Source organism: Brachycentrus maculatus, unplaced genomic scaffold (genome assembly GCF_059751285.1).
Source record: "Brachycentrus maculatus isolate JH-2025_06_01 unplaced genomic scaffold, ASM5975128v1 h1tg000207l, whole genome shotgun sequence".
In the NCBI taxonomy this organism is placed as follows: domain Eukaryota; kingdom Metazoa; phylum Arthropoda; class Insecta; order Trichoptera; family Brachycentridae; genus Brachycentrus; species Brachycentrus maculatus.
Window position 1 is genome coordinate 107,495 of NW_028280958.1, and position 16,172 is coordinate 123,666.

Genomic DNA, 16,172 nt, shown 5'->3' on the forward strand with positions numbered 1-16,172 from the left:
GTTTATCAAAAGAAAAAAAGTCACTGAAGGTAAGACAAAAAATCTACATAGTTGGCCATGGTTAGAATACTCCTATAGGAGTAAAAGCCGTCATTTGAGAATACGAATTAAGGTAACTGAATTTACGGTCAAAAGATTGATTTATGTATGTATTAATTATTATAAAGAAACACTGATTTTTAGAGTCTAACTAATTGCTCATTGTAAAACACATAATTATTAAATTTGTGACAGTTGTTTCGCCTTGTTATGGCATTTTCAAACCACTGTCAAAAGATTGTTTGATAAGTAAATATTTGCATTATCTAACGTTAATGAAGAGGGTATGTTACCCCAAAAAGTTCCCAAAGCACAACTCGCCGGAATTAAATAACTTCACTGGCGATCGTCACTAGATAAGGATGATAAAGCTTCATATATCAACTGACCTGTCATCGGGCACACCATCTCGTAGAACCCGACGCCGGAAGAGAGGCAGGAACAGTTGGACCTCTCCGGACACCGGAAGCCGCCATTATGCTCGGAGGATGCCGGAAGCGGAGATACAAGAGCCATAACAACCGCAGCCAGCCATAGCGTGGACGCCATCTTGCCAGGACTGAGGGCATACGCTGTTTCGAGCGCCATTTTTCGCAGGATAAGTCTTCGTATCGCTAATCACCTCAACATTTGGTGACTTGAATAACGACTTCCATTAGCAACTGCAAAAAGAAAAAGAAAACTGTTAATATTTTAGAGTAGTTATATTATATTAAATAATTAAAGGTATACAATAGTTGAATGTTGACTTGGAAAGCGTTATATAGTTTGCGCAACGTACATGTAACTACATTTTTCAATATTTATTTAACATCACCCTGGCCTGGTGCCTGAAGCGGAGGGCTAATCACCTTTCCTTCATGTGCTAATGATCAAGATAACACTGCGTTTATATGATGCAGTGCCCTATGCATCATGCATTTAAAGAAGGAAGAAGATTAGTTATATTTCTATTTTTTCCTTGCTTCGTACCTTACGTTTTTTATAACTTCGTACCTTATGTTTTTATAAAAATTCTTCGTACCTTATGTTTTTATAACTTCGTACTTTATGTTTTTATAAACATTCTTCGTACCTTATGTTTTTTATATGGCCAATTTCTGTACCTTTAATTGCTTTATACATGTTTTATATTTTGTTGTGTTTTCTTATTCGTTACTTTCTTATTTGCTTTTCAGTCACGTTAACTTTCATCCCATGTCCCAACATCAGTAATTGAAATTATTCATCAGGAATATTTTAAATGTGACTTAAGTGTGTAATGTGTTTAAATAAATACTTTGACAAGCCAAGTTGACATTTTCAATTGCGGAAAATCTGTGTTGAAAAGTCGAATAGCGGGCATATTTTCCTCTCAGGATTTTTAAAAACTATGCTTCTTTGCATTGTATGTATGTCCCTACTAGAATCAATATCACAAACACACACACACACACATTCATTGATTTGCTAGATCTACACTAAATATTTTGTACTAATCTTTATGTTTCTGTGGTAAACTATAATTGGCTTCTTTAATGTACAGCTTTTAATTGTTTTATTTAACAAATAATGCTGTTGTTAACCCAAATAAAAAAATAAATAAAAAAACTTAAACTAGTGTCACCCCAGTATATAAGGTTTGTGTGGCAGAAAATTCATTTTATTTGTTATCTCGTATACGTTGTAACATCTTACGTAGCAGAATAAATAATTATTATAATTGTCAAGCATTTAACAATGGAGGAAAGTTTTTCATTCAACGTGTTACATTAGCTAATCACAGAAAAGTAGCCATTCACAAGAACAAAGCGTCTGATTTTCCCGCCTGGGTCCCGGGTTCACGTTGGAAGGTCCCATTAAAATATCGGGAGACTAAAAAGGTCGAGGCCGGTCCATTATATTTTTTTGAATTTCAATTTGTCAGCCATTTGCTCCTGGGAAAAGAATTTGGTTTCCATTATTGAAAAACAATGGACAATGTCGAGCATACTAACGAGTAGACAATGATTCATTATGTAGAAATCCACGCAGATTTCAACGCGACCGTGTTGTAACAAAAACACGTAATTTGCGGTAGTGAAAACTTGACGTTGAAAAATTCAAGTTCTTGAATTCCGAATTATTTGATAATAATAATAATAAAACCCTTATCCGCACCCCTATGGTGCATAGGGCACTGCGTCATATAAACGCAGTGTTATCCTAATCGTTTACACATGAAGGAAAGGTGATCAGCCCTCCGCTTCAGGTACCAGTCCAGGGTAATATTGAATAAATATGAGAGTGAAAAAATCACTTGTATTTATTTTACCCCCCTTGGGAATCGAACCCAGGACCTCCAGAACTGTAGCCGAGTGTGCTGACCATTACACTACGGAGGCGGACGAATTCCGAATTATTTAAATAAGGAAAAAGATATATTTTTAAAAATTAAAAATTGAAAAGGAAAGGTATTAAGATAGTGTTAGGTTGAGGTGGTTTGGGCATGTGAATCGAATGAGTGAAGAAAGGATAGTTACAAATTTATGAGGCGAATTTGGTTGGAAATAGAAGCAGAGAAAGACAACGGAAAACTTGGCGTCATCAAGTACTTCAAATACGTAAAGGTGGTCAGGTCAGGAGTTGGATTAATCGGCGTGTATGAATGTGGAAGAGGTGAAGATTTTGTACAATTTGTAAGATTGGTGTGGCGTTCTATCTCTGCGAGGAAGCGGCAAGATGGTTAGTTAGTTTTTTTCGTTAGGAATAATTAGTTGATATCGATGTTTCAACATAGATGAAGAAGAAAATGGAAGTCTTGGTATTTATAGCGCTTACGGCCACTGGAGAATGCCATACCACTATAGTCTTAGCGAACATTATTTTCTCCATCTACATTCATACATACATCTTGTTATTCAGACCCACCGATTTTGGAAATGTGTTTGAAATGCTTTATCATGCCAAGTTTTCCTCGGGTTGGGATGAGGAAAGCTTTTTACTTAGCCGAAAATCTTTAATTTGTATGTGAGGTCCGAATCCTGGATTATATTCACATACTTTATAAACGCTAGAAAACACAATTTTTTATTTAAACTTATAACTAAAATGAAAGGGTTTCTGCTTCATAAAAGCTTTCCTTATCCCACCACAGATGTCTATTGTGAACTCTCGCAGAATTTGTTTCGAGTTTGATTAATATATCTAGAAGTTTCAAGAAATTTAGTGTGGTTGTCAATCATGCGGTGAATATTACACGTGAATAAAGTGATTACTTAAACCAGCCTATGAATGTTATGAGTTTTGTAAATGCCCAGACTTCCATATTCTTTTTATGTATTAATTTTAAATCAAACACAGTTCAATCAATAAATAAAAAAATAAAAAATAACTCGTAATTTGAGATAATCCAGATTTGTGACCAAGTATTTGGACACACTCAAAATGTAAATATTATATACACATGCATTATGTCATCACTGTGGAAGCCGAGTAAGTGTCACAAAAAGACGTTATAAAACGAAAACAAATAATTTGACGGGGAAAAGCGCCGTGCAGTGAAAGGCGGGGATGATATTTAATAAGAATGGTTGGCGTCACGTGTAGGCACGCTGAATAATATGCAACAATAAAATCTCGCAGCACAAACGCTTGGCACCTTAATTTTCCGCTACTCGGTGTAGCATGCAGAGGAGATATAAATTCGCATTTTCACACAGTGAACTGGAATAAGATAAGCCAAGTCGTAACCGATACATGGAGCCTGAATGAAAACGTATTATTACCAAAACTTACTTCTAACAAAAATACTACTATCTACTTTACTATTATATTACTTCTAACAAAAAACTATTGATTAGATTTCGTGTATCCCATTTTTCATGTATAGTACAGAAACATTGTTTTCAATTAGTATTTTTGTGTATACCATTTTTCACGTAGAGTGCATAAACACTTTTTTCACGTAGTATTTTTTGTGCATCCCATTTTTCATGTATTGTACAGAAACATTTTTTTCATTTAGTATTTTTTGTGTATTCCATTTTTCATGGAGGTATAGTACATAAACATTATTTTCATTTGGTAATTTCAGTGTATCCCATTTTTATGTACAGTATATAAACTTTTTTTTTTATTTAGTAATTTTTGTGTATCTTATTTTTCATGTATGGTACAGAAAAATGTTTCTCACTTTGTATTATTTTTGTATCCCATTTTTATGTATATAAACATAAACATGTACATAAACATTTATTTCGTATTAGTATTAGGTGGAATCACGTACATACTCAAATTCAATGCAATGAAACTGAATTCAACAACAGAAATCCAGAACAAAATAAATGAATAAAATCTATCTTAAAATCTATCTTAAAACAAAAGCATTATGTAAAGTCTATCTTTAAAAAAATGTGTGTTGGAAAACACTACGTTTAATGACCAATTTTGTTCCAAACAGCAGAGATAGAAAAACTGAATTAGCTATTCTTTCTCCCCTCTTACTTTAGATAAAAGTATGTGTACCTCTTACATTAAGACGAATGTTTTCAAATTTGCAGATGACGAAAATATATTTTACTGTCATACTAAGAAACAATCCATTGGGTTATAAGTAGATATGCAGAAACCAATATTCAGGCGAAGATGTCAAAGATGGATTTATTTTACGATGAAAATGCAATCAAGTTTATTCACGTGCCACGGGTGACACGCAGACGTAGCGAGGGAATATCAACATAACGAGTTGGTTTATAATACATAACGTTTTTTGCATTGTGAATTTTCTGCAGATTATACACCGCTCTATAAGCCTTCATATAAAAACGACGGGCATAATAACGTATTAAAAAAGAAGGAAAATACATGTGACAGAAATTTTCAGACCATTGTCGTGTCGAGATACAGATACTTCCATAAAAAAGAAATTGCGAGCAAAAGTACATATATTACATTAATGATACGAGTAATGGTACACGCATAAAGAAAAATTACGATATCATTGTTGTCATACATTCTTAGAAAATATTTCTGCATAGTAATGATCTTCATACTTAAAGTTGGTGCGTTAAAGACTACAATCCTAAATGAAACAAAAAATCTATTAAAATCTTCAATAATGTATTTAGATAAAGGAGAACGCGTGAATCTACCGAGTGGTGTTGAATTCGCGACATCCGTTTTTTTTTGGACTCTCAAAATAAACTTTAGAATAAAAATATCCCCAAAGCAAGTGTTTTCTTTATAATGAAAAAAAATATGCTTAAACGCTTGTCTGCTGTTAGAAAATTAAGGATAGAGAATTTAGGTGTCAAAAATCATCACAAACACCTAGACCAATTGAAAATAAGTGTTTTTTTTTAATTCACTTGCATTTGGCAGGAATCGAACCCGCGACGCCAGATTCGAAGTCAATTAGATACACAATTAATCCACGGCACCTATCTATTCAATCACAATTAAATCGTTTAATTGTAGCAACGATGAAAAATTAAACTTATAAAAAGTCCTTTTACTATGGATATCAAAAAAAAAATTCGAGAAAGTTATAAATGGTTAAAAGTAATGGAAATACGATAAAAGATATTTTTTTACAGTTACAATTATTAAAAAAAAAAAAACTTGTAAAATACCACTTAATAAGTATTTTTTCATAACGGACGACTAGTTTATAATGTAACTAGTCGTGTGTAATGAAATAAAGCTCACTTAGTGGTACTACACAAATGTTTAATTTTTAAACAATAATCAAGACGTTATTCCACTAAGTTAATGCTGAATAAATAAATAATGGAATTATTTTCATTCAGTCAATACACTTATTCAGAAAGATGAGTCGTTTCCAAGTGACTTTTAATCGTTTTTACCTGAAATCGATATAAACAAATAAGATCCCAACGATAGTTGTCAAGGACCTCGCATTAAGAAATATATCGTACCCATCTCATGCCTCGGGGTAGTAAGTAAGCAATCTCGATATTAATCCATAATAACATGCAATGCTGAGCTAGTTCCAAGTTACGACTACAAGGGGTAGATGCAGGCTATACGTACAGCAGGGATGGCGAACCTTTTTGAGCCTGAAAGCCATTTTTTTCAATATAATAATATGTAGCGTGCCACATGCCATGGAAATAAAAATGCATCATAAGTTTGTGTTACTTCAGATTTTTATTTTAAATAAAGCGTTAATACGACGAAAAAAATAATAAAAAACTTATGAATGGCAAAATAAAAGATTTTTTTTACTTAATTCCCTGGTTATGGCATTTTCAAACGGGGGTTTAAAAATGCCATAACCAAGCAAAACAATTGTCACAAAATTGATTTTTATGTGTCTTTTTAACAATCAAATACTACTTAGTAGACTCAAAACATCAGTTATTTAATACATAAATTAAAATGGACTTCTAAAAATTAAACGCCAAATTTATAAATAAAATGTTGAATCGTTAAAAAATCATTATTATTGAGATTTTTGCTGTTGGATTCTAGATGGCATTTTTTTAAATTTATTTATTTCGGGTTCATAGCTGGTAGCTTTTACTTTCATCTGTGAGTCATTTTTTTTTGAAAAATCATTTTTTTCTCTTCAATCGCGTGCCATGTAAAAATCGTCTCGTGTGCCATAGGTGCACCTTCCCTGACGTACAGTATACACATTACACCAGATACACGGGTACGTAGCTTGTTTACTGAGACTCAACTGGGGGATTAGCGTTGTGAATAACAATAGGGGATGAATTATTCCATCACGCTGGGTAATGATTTCAGATAGGAAACATTATGCGGATTTACACAAATACTAGTATAAATTACCCACAGGATGCAACAGCGTACTTGAACTTTATAACAAGACAGGGTCACTTAAAACAAACTATATATTAAATTATCATTTTAAATCTGAGAACTTTTTAAACGGATTTAATTTATTTTAGCTTTGGGTCATGAACTATTGTCCTGAAAGGATGGTGATTTCAACTACTCCCTTTTTTTTAATTTTACTTGGTAAACCACTTTCTCTTAAAAATGTATTGTAAGACTTGGTTCGATGTATTGAGCATCATTATTAAACACCGTTTGTGAAGCTAACTCAAAATTGAATTAAAAACATAGCTTCATATTCTTCAGTCCCTTATTTGCACCCAATGGTGCATAGGATATCATATAAACGCAGTTACCTTGATTGTAAACACACTAAAGAAAGGTGATCATTCCTTCGTTTCAGTTACCAGACCAAGGTAATACTGAATAAATATTAGAGTGAAAAATTCATTTATATTTATTTGATGTCTCTCTGGGAATCAAACCCGGGACCTCCAGTACTGTAGCCGAGCGTACGGACCTTTACACTATGGATGCGGAAAAATATATAACCTTATAAAGTTAAATATAACATTTGTCTAAAATAACGTTGCCAATAAATGATATTGAGTGCATCAGAACACATGTCAGAATAGATTTTACGAAAAAGTGATATTTATTAAGTAAATTTTACATTACAAGCAAGTAGATATTGATGAAGCCAACCCCTTTCGTTAAATCCATCTAAAAATTTCTTATTTACAGACTTTAAAGCACACATTGTAATAACCACGGTTTGAAACTTATTTTATAAACTCAATTTTCATTCGTTACTTTCTCTAAAATACCACTCAATTTGTACACTTACTTAAATTTACACGAGGAATAACGTAACTAAATTTGAATTACTTATTTTTATTATCAGATAAACATATTCAACTGAATATTATACATTATAAGAAATAAAATTAACGTATAAGAATATTAGCACCGGGAAAAATCAAACACACCAAAGCTTTTGAATGCTTTGAAAAAAAACAGCGACTAAAGTTTCTACTTTAAATACTCGTTCGAATTACGTAGGGTGAATTCTACATCGCTTGTGAGAAATACGGATTCATTTTTAAGCTACGAAACATGTTCAGTACTAAATTAATGAGTAATGAGAATGACGTATATCTACATATTCGTGTGAATGGAATGTACAAAATCAATCAATGAGTGCCGTTGAACACGAGATTCATTTTAGAGCAATGAAATCAATATCATAATAACGTACTTCGTAAAAATTTAAGCTTGTTAAAAATACACCATATCATTCTTCTTCCAAATTTTATATGCCTCTATTAGTGTAAAAAGCACTGTATTGACGAGTGTTTCCATGATTGTATATTGCATGAAGACAAGGGCTGGAGGTACCGGGTTCGATTCCCCGGAGGTTGAAATAAATAACAGTATTATAGTAATCACTCATTTTTAAGTCAAAAATTTATTTTAAAATACTCTAGACTGGTACCTGAGGCGTAGCCTCTTTCATGCATCTAATGATCAATTAAGCACTATTCATATATGATACCCTGTGCACTATTTGTCCAACCGATTTAGACAAATGGCTTATCCTCTTCAGGGATGGATAGGTACTCTAAAACCGGTTGAAAAAATACTACCAATTTAAAGAAAAACAATAAATTTGAGTTTTACTTTTATAAAATTTTTTAATTACTTTTTTAAAAATCATTACATATCTTATTATAACTTGATCATAAGACGATTTGAATAGTTTGAATTAAAGTTATTGTATAAATTACACAAATAGAAAATCTTGAAGTTGATGAATCGGATACAAATTATGCAGCAATTTTTATAAGGGTTATTAAGTGTGTCTAAAAATATTATTAATAAAAACAATTTCACAAGAATGATACACTATCGATTATTCAAGAATTTACGCTAAATGCGCCAAAAACTCGCGTTAAATGAGATAAAATATGAAAACCTAATGATACACCCATAGTTTTTCCAATAATATGTTCAAAACGCATTAGTTAATTTCAAAAAAGAAGGAAAAATAATGAAAATAAACGAGTTTAAAAGTATTTTAGAGGAAAATATAGGGCAACACAGCGGAAACAATTTAAGAACATCTATTGTAAACATGTTGACTAAGTAATATTAACGAGACGGTATCCGTTTACATTACACTCCCGCTCTGAACTTGGGGGAGAAAAATTGCAACAAAACATTTGGGGGCGGACATTTCACTTTAATTATAATAAAAGGACTACCGTTTGAATAAGAAAATAAATAGGGACATCACAAGACTTTCAATTCGCGCAGCCAAGAAAGGGTTGGTTTCCATGGCTACCGAGACTTACTGCTGAAAATTATTACCCCCAGGATGTTGGCAATTAAACGGAACGGTTCCCCCAAAAAGATGTAGAATTATTATTTATTCCGGCCATCTGTAAAATAATGATGATGGAATATCCTCCATTAAAAGAGTCAATTTAAAAAGTGCTCGAGAGAGGAAATAAACAAGGAGAAGCTACGTCAAAGAGTAAAAATGAAGAATTCACGAAACTCCAAAGAAGGTAATTGAAAAAAAATGTCTTAAAAAAAACAGGAATCAGTTAATTGGTCTGAAAATAAAACAACTAGTAAAATAATGTTTTCAGGCGTCTCCTAATATGTAATATAATTCGGTAAGAATCTTAAATATGTATATTTCAAAAGGGTCTCTGATAAATTAAATGCTTATTCAACTCAACCATGGATGGTACCAAGAACTCACATGTGATATAATGTGTCAGTTTAAGGATATACTTTACCATATAAATCTTCTTCAATTTTGATGACATGTAAATAAATCAGGATAAAAAAGCAAATATATTTTTTCAAAACGAATTTTGATTTTTATTTTACCGTAATTTACGGACTTATAGGACACACTTTTTTCTTCATGAATTGCCTTCAAAATTCAGGTGCGTCTTATATTCGAAGTACTTATCTTATGCGAGATTAATATAAAAAAGGCCAGTCTTTAAATTGCCATATATTCGATGCCGCTGTAAACCTATCTCTATCTGGCAACATTTAAGTGATGGGAATCGTATTAATTTTTAGTCTTCTTTTACAATTCAAAGAGAAATTGGAAATAAATGTTTAATAAAATGCTTTTTAATAATAATAAATAAAAAACAATATAAAAAATATTATTTGAGTAAATAACTAAAGCTAACCTGAAAGGTGAATTACATTGAATGATAGGCATTATTTATATCGCGCTGAATATTCACTTTGCGTCACATTAACTTCTACTTTTACAAGCAATTATAACGAATGACTGTCGTAAAGTTCACGAAGCATTGTTTTCGTTATAAAGTGATTTTATTATATTTTAAATAAATTATTATGTTAGAATGCTAAGTATGCAATTGCAAATAATAGCAGAGGGACAATTTTCACGAACAAATTTATGGTGCGGAGCTGACTTGTTCCAAAGCTCCTGTTGTTGAGCCTTGGGCAAAATTGTGATTTTATTTAAATTAATATTTTTCAAAACATGGTTTATGAGTCGAGGGAATTTGGTTATTTTTGTGACACCTAATAATAATTTTGTGATGAGCTGTAAATAATCACATATGAAAATCACAATTCTTTTGAAAATAATAAATAATAAACATGCCATTCCACAAAGTTAATGCCGAAGCAATAAATAATATTCTTTTAAAGGATATTTTATTTTGATTTCTCGATAAAGTAAAAAGCTTTCAAATTATTATAAGCATTTTATTTATTGTTCGAGTCAATTTATAAACATTTTTTCATGTACAACTGAAGGAAAGCTTTCCCCTTTTGGTAAATTTGTGTAAAGCTCTAAGGGTTGTATTTTGTATTAAAAAGGTAACATCATAACTGTGAATAAAATGGATGCAACCTGAATTTGCAATAATCATTTGAAAATTATAAAATATGGGAATATCATCCGCATTTAATTTTTACAATTGATTAAATTAAAAATATATTTTTAAATTTAATAATATTTATAACACTGTTTCTCGACAAAAAGGCGACACATTTAATCTTTACGGCGACAATTTTTTAACGTAGGTATATTTATTTTTATTTGTTGAACTCGTTACACAATATATAGATAAAATATCTCAGAAAACGAGTACACAGTGCCAAAAAAATAAAACCTTAACGAAAAGCTATCTAGATTTATATAAATTTCCGTAGTCTTAACTTTTCTACAAATAAAGACAGAAGCGATGGAAATGGCGAAGGATCAAATTGTTAAGTAAGAAATATAAATGTAAGTCGTGCAAAGATGAATTTGGAGATTTGGTTCGGGCGACGCACGTGCTAGATTTTGTCCTTTTACTAGCCAAAGACGTGAAGTCAAAAAAATGTTGCCAGACATCGAAATTTCATTAATTAATTCGTCACTTACAATTGTGGTAATATCTAACTTACTAACTAACCATCACGCCACTTCCTTGCAGGGGTAGACAGAGAGAATAGAACGCCACACAACCCTGTATTTGCAAAACATTCTTCGCCTTTTCCACATTCACGCATCTCCTCATACATTCCCGACGATTATTTCATTACTGGTAACATCTATCTATTTTTAATTTAAGTTTTACTTGATAAATACCACTTTTTCGTAAAATCTAGTGTGAAATACGGTAATTAAAATGGATTAAGCGGAATGCATCAAAGTCGTGACTACCGGTTTCGGAATAATCATTCATCATCAGGTCACTAAAATAAAATAATCAGGTCACTAAAATAAAATTATTACGGTCTCACATTTGTACAAAAACAAATTTTTGAAAGAGAGAAAAAAGAAACAACTAATAATACTATCCTTATCATTCATCGTTTACGTTGTGAATGATGAATGATTAGGAGAGTGTTACATTACCAAATCACAAAATTAACAATGCTTTTAACATTAAAAAAGTGGTTAAACTAGGTAAGGTTAGGTAAAATGTAATTATTTACGTTTTGAAATTCAACCACTCAAATTCTCAATTCATGACTTAACGCTTTTCGACAGTGGTAGGGCGATATAGTACTAGCCGCCAATGGACCAAGGGCGACATTACTCAGTGTCAGCGCTATTCTTGAGCTAGGGGTATCAACCCTAACACTTTGTACAATACATTCATTCATGCACTATCCCCTAATAAAACAATACAATGTTAAACAGGATGAAACCAATACGTGGAGAAGTTAAGATAATTTATCGAGGGTCGGGTCTTAAGAACCATAATAAATAATAGTATTATGGTCTTAAATGTTCTCCTATTCACATACATATAGTCATATATGCACGACACAATATCTTGAATACGATACCTATCGTATAATTGCGTATAAATATTATTATCTTATTTTTGTATTTAGGTAGTATATGTGACTCATTCAGTAAAGTTAACATCATAATACTGTATTTTGAGGAAAATACTATCCTACCTCAGACGAATGTTTGGAAAGTCATTGCATGAAATCATTAAAAACGAAGATATAAGAAATTAATGCAAGGTTGACCAAGGATAATTGAAAAGGTTAGGAAATGTTCTTTAAGGTGGTATGGATATGTGGCGCAAATGCATAACGAGAGAATAACTAAGAAAATATATGCGGCGGGAAATATATAAATGTGAGCGGAAGAATAGAACTAAGATGGCCGAAAAAACTTGGTACGCTCCGATTAATCAGAACCTAAAACCTGGTGGTGTCAAAAGTCTGCGTAATCGGGGGGCATGTATGACTAGATGTGAAGGAGTGGAGGAGTGTATGTCAGGACAGAATAGTGTGGCGTTCCATTCTCTGCTTACCCCTGCGGTGAAACGACGTGATGGTAGTAGTAGTAGAAGCAGTAGTAGTACTATCTGAGGGATCGCATTTCGACTGCATTCTATCTACATTCATCCTTCTTTTGCCAACACCATGTTTAGCTTCCATACATTAGGGTTGGAAGCAAGAAATCCTTGTATACTGCCAGTATAGCATTGACTGATAGGTTTTTATTTGCTATAACCGATTACAATGCATCATTCGCTCTGTTTCCAGCATTCGCTTTCCTTTCTTTACCCTTATCAATCTTTTTATCTCTAGAAAGAGATATAAAAAAATTATAAATTATCAAAAGTACGAAATATATAGAGCGAAAACAACAAATAACTAACCGGCGGTCAACCGTTTCCACGCTCCAAAAACATGTCCAATATCTGAGGGTCAGATAAGGATGCCAAATAAGATATTTCATTTAACAAGAATCCTTATCCAAGTATGTTGTAAATGCGAATATTTCGGTTACCTTAACCTTTCAGCATTTCCCTCCAGTTCGGGTTTCACGAGCTATTCGGATGTTATAAACATTTACATGTTACACCAAATGAAAATCTGTTTTATTAGTTTGGGTAAAAGCTTTTATACATCTTAGCGTAAGTATATCCTTAGCGAAGATGTTACTACGTGAACAAGCGAACGTGTAGTAATTAAATTCACGTACAGAATCACATGTTTTTTTAAGATTAAATAAATTTTGGTGACATGTTGGTACAAAGTTGGTACCAATTATATTAAAACCGGAGTACGTAAAAGTTCAACAGAGTTATAAGAGAAACGTCAACAGATAAAAAAAACGCACAAAACAGTATTGTAACACAGGTTGCAAGTTTTGCGATGGTAGCTCTTGGCATTGAGACAAATAATTTCATCACACTAGATGAAGACTTAATAAAGACAGTTTAATTCTTTATATCTACCTCCTTTATTTCTTTAAAGTTTTGAATGAGAGTAGTATCGATTGTTTGGCGATATTAATTTACCCAAAATACAGATAATAGGTACCCTGATTTACTCGTATGGTTAAAAAGGTTGCTTTTTTAAATCAACAGTGTAGTGATTCAAGGGTTTGGCTACCGTAGAGCATGTAACGAGTTCAATTTACAAGGGGGTCAAAAAGAAATTATTCATTGTTTTGATTAAAAAGTACCTACCTTAGACTATTGTTTTAGGCAAAGGATTGATCAGATTACCATTTAAATTATAGATTAAATTAACGTTGTATCCGATCGATGTAGTGCCATACTTGTATATGGCATTGGCTGCGGACAGCGGTTAAAAGCAGAAATTATTACATGTTTTTCTGGATATATAAATATACATATATTGTACTATTTCTGTGGGAAAAAAAGAATCGATAGAAAACAGTAATGGTAGCCCAGCTCTAGAAAATTAATAAGAAAGCTCTGGAGTTTAGTATATGTATAACCTTCTCTAATGTTTCTTAACCCTGTTATAGTTTCTTCGTTTCTTGATAGTTAACAATGTTTGAATGGAATTTGATTAAATTTACGCGATACCGTGAATAGGTGTACAGGAAAGGAGAGATACGGAGTAACGATAAGAAGTTTATTCCATTTTAATTCCATGTTAGATGTACCCGCTGCTTGAAAGCTGTTTAAGATTTATGGTTTTACCGAGCTTTTTGGTTTGCTTTAATTAATGCCTAGTTCGCTCATTGTTGAATTTAATTAAGTCACCGATTTCCAATAGGAAACAATGACAAATTCGCCAGATAAATTAGAACTCAAAAGACGTTAGAATAAATGGAGGCGTTATTTTTCCTTTAATTTGTTGTTGCATAATTTAAGAAATTTGGGGGGCGAAGAGGGCTTTTCGGCTTGAAATTCATTTAAATAAAAACTCTAGAATGATTCATGTTTTAATTGTGTATCACATTATTCCTGAAAAGCTAATGAAAGTTTTTTTTTTTGTAAAATGCAAAATAAATTAATGTGATTTAATATTCGCGAGTATTAGAAAAATGACTTATTTGACCAAATGGATTATAACAATCTATGATTTTTTATTGACGAACGAATTTTACTGACAACAACATCACAAAAACAAAACTGTCTAACTTATTTACTAACTATCGCTTTGTATCCCAATATAATGAATCTGGTCTGATGATGTCGGTTACGACGAGACCCGGCAACTGGACAAATAAAATAAAAGTGGAAAAAGCTATCATGTTTTTATTTTATTATATTTTACGAATTTGTAATAATCAATTTCAAATCATATCTTAAGTTGAAATTGAGATGGTAATTATCATTTTCCAAATAATTGCTAATATTAAAAAAATAACTAACTAACTAACAATTTAAGTTCCACGTGAAACCGCCATTTAAGAAGAAAACAGTAATGAAAGCGATATCACGCTGGTACAAATGGAATATTTATATTATTTCACATTACCAGAATAAACAGAAAATGTTATATTTAACATAAAACTCACGGTTTCTACTCTAAAAAAATATCATGTCGTCATTAAAAAGCACGTTTCAAACCATGTAAATGCAATTATGAAAATGTTAGGTTATCAAACAAAAATGAGGATGGTAACTGCGCGCGTTTTGTAGATGCGCTTTCGAAAAGTGCGCTGTTTTGGTCCGGAATATCCACTAATTACCACTATTCTTAAGCGTTAATTAAATAAAAACGGAGGCCGCACAAAGGAAATTTGCATAAACCTGCGATACTAATGACTGTGAACCGGTGTAATTCACGTATAATACGAAATGCATGTTTTTTTTCATTGCTAAGGACGCTTTACATCTGTTTAGAGAACCTACGAAAAAGTAAATCATATATTTTTAGTGGGTTCAAATACTTTTTGAGATGTCGAAAATGTAAAAATAATTCTCATGTGGAGAAAATCCAGATTTGAGAATAAACATTTAGACTCAAATTGTAAAAATAACTGGTCAAGTAACAATGATTAAAGAAAACACTTGTTTTTTACCACTTGAGTTTTATTATAGACTACATGTTTCAGAAGTTAAACTTCCATCATTCAGGTCTGTATAATAACATATAACATATACTTCTGAAACATGTAGTCTATAATAAAACTCAAGTGGTAAAAACCAAGTGTTTTCTTTGATCATTGTAACATGTCTTACCACAAAGTTAATGCCGAAACAATAAATAAAATGTCAAGTAATAAGGTGGATAAAATTTAAAAAAAAATGTTTTTAAGCGTTTTTCAGGATATGAAAATAATCCAGGGTTTGGATATAGCAAACATCCAAATAGGGTCTCAGCTAAATAAAAGCTTTCTCAATCCAACAAAGATGGCTCTTGGGAACTCATATGTACAGCGTCATGATATGAATGAAATATGTAGAAGTTCCATAAATAGTGAGGTTCTCAATCATGGATAAAGTGGTTGTACGTGTATTAAGTGATCACTTTACCAGCAACAGCTCATTAACTAATTGAGCTTATTGCTACGAAGCAATATCTTTCAATCAACCAAAAACAGACTAGTAATACTGATTAAA

At 32.0% G+C, this 16,172-nt stretch overlaps 1 protein-coding gene across 1 annotated transcript in view; it reads right to left on the reverse strand.

Moving 5' to 3' along the window:
• The window catches only part of Tl (toll like receptor), a 277,297-nt gene that overhangs the window by 34,365 nt on the left and 226,760 nt on the right, over window positions 1-16,172 (reverse strand). Inside the window, exon 7 of the mRNA XM_088263907.1 lies at window positions 429-701. Within this exon, the coding sequence (XP_088120033.1) occupies window positions 429-627 (199 nt within the window). The 5' untranslated portion in view covers window positions 628-701. The remainder of the gene's footprint in view (window positions 1-428; window positions 702-16,172) is intronic.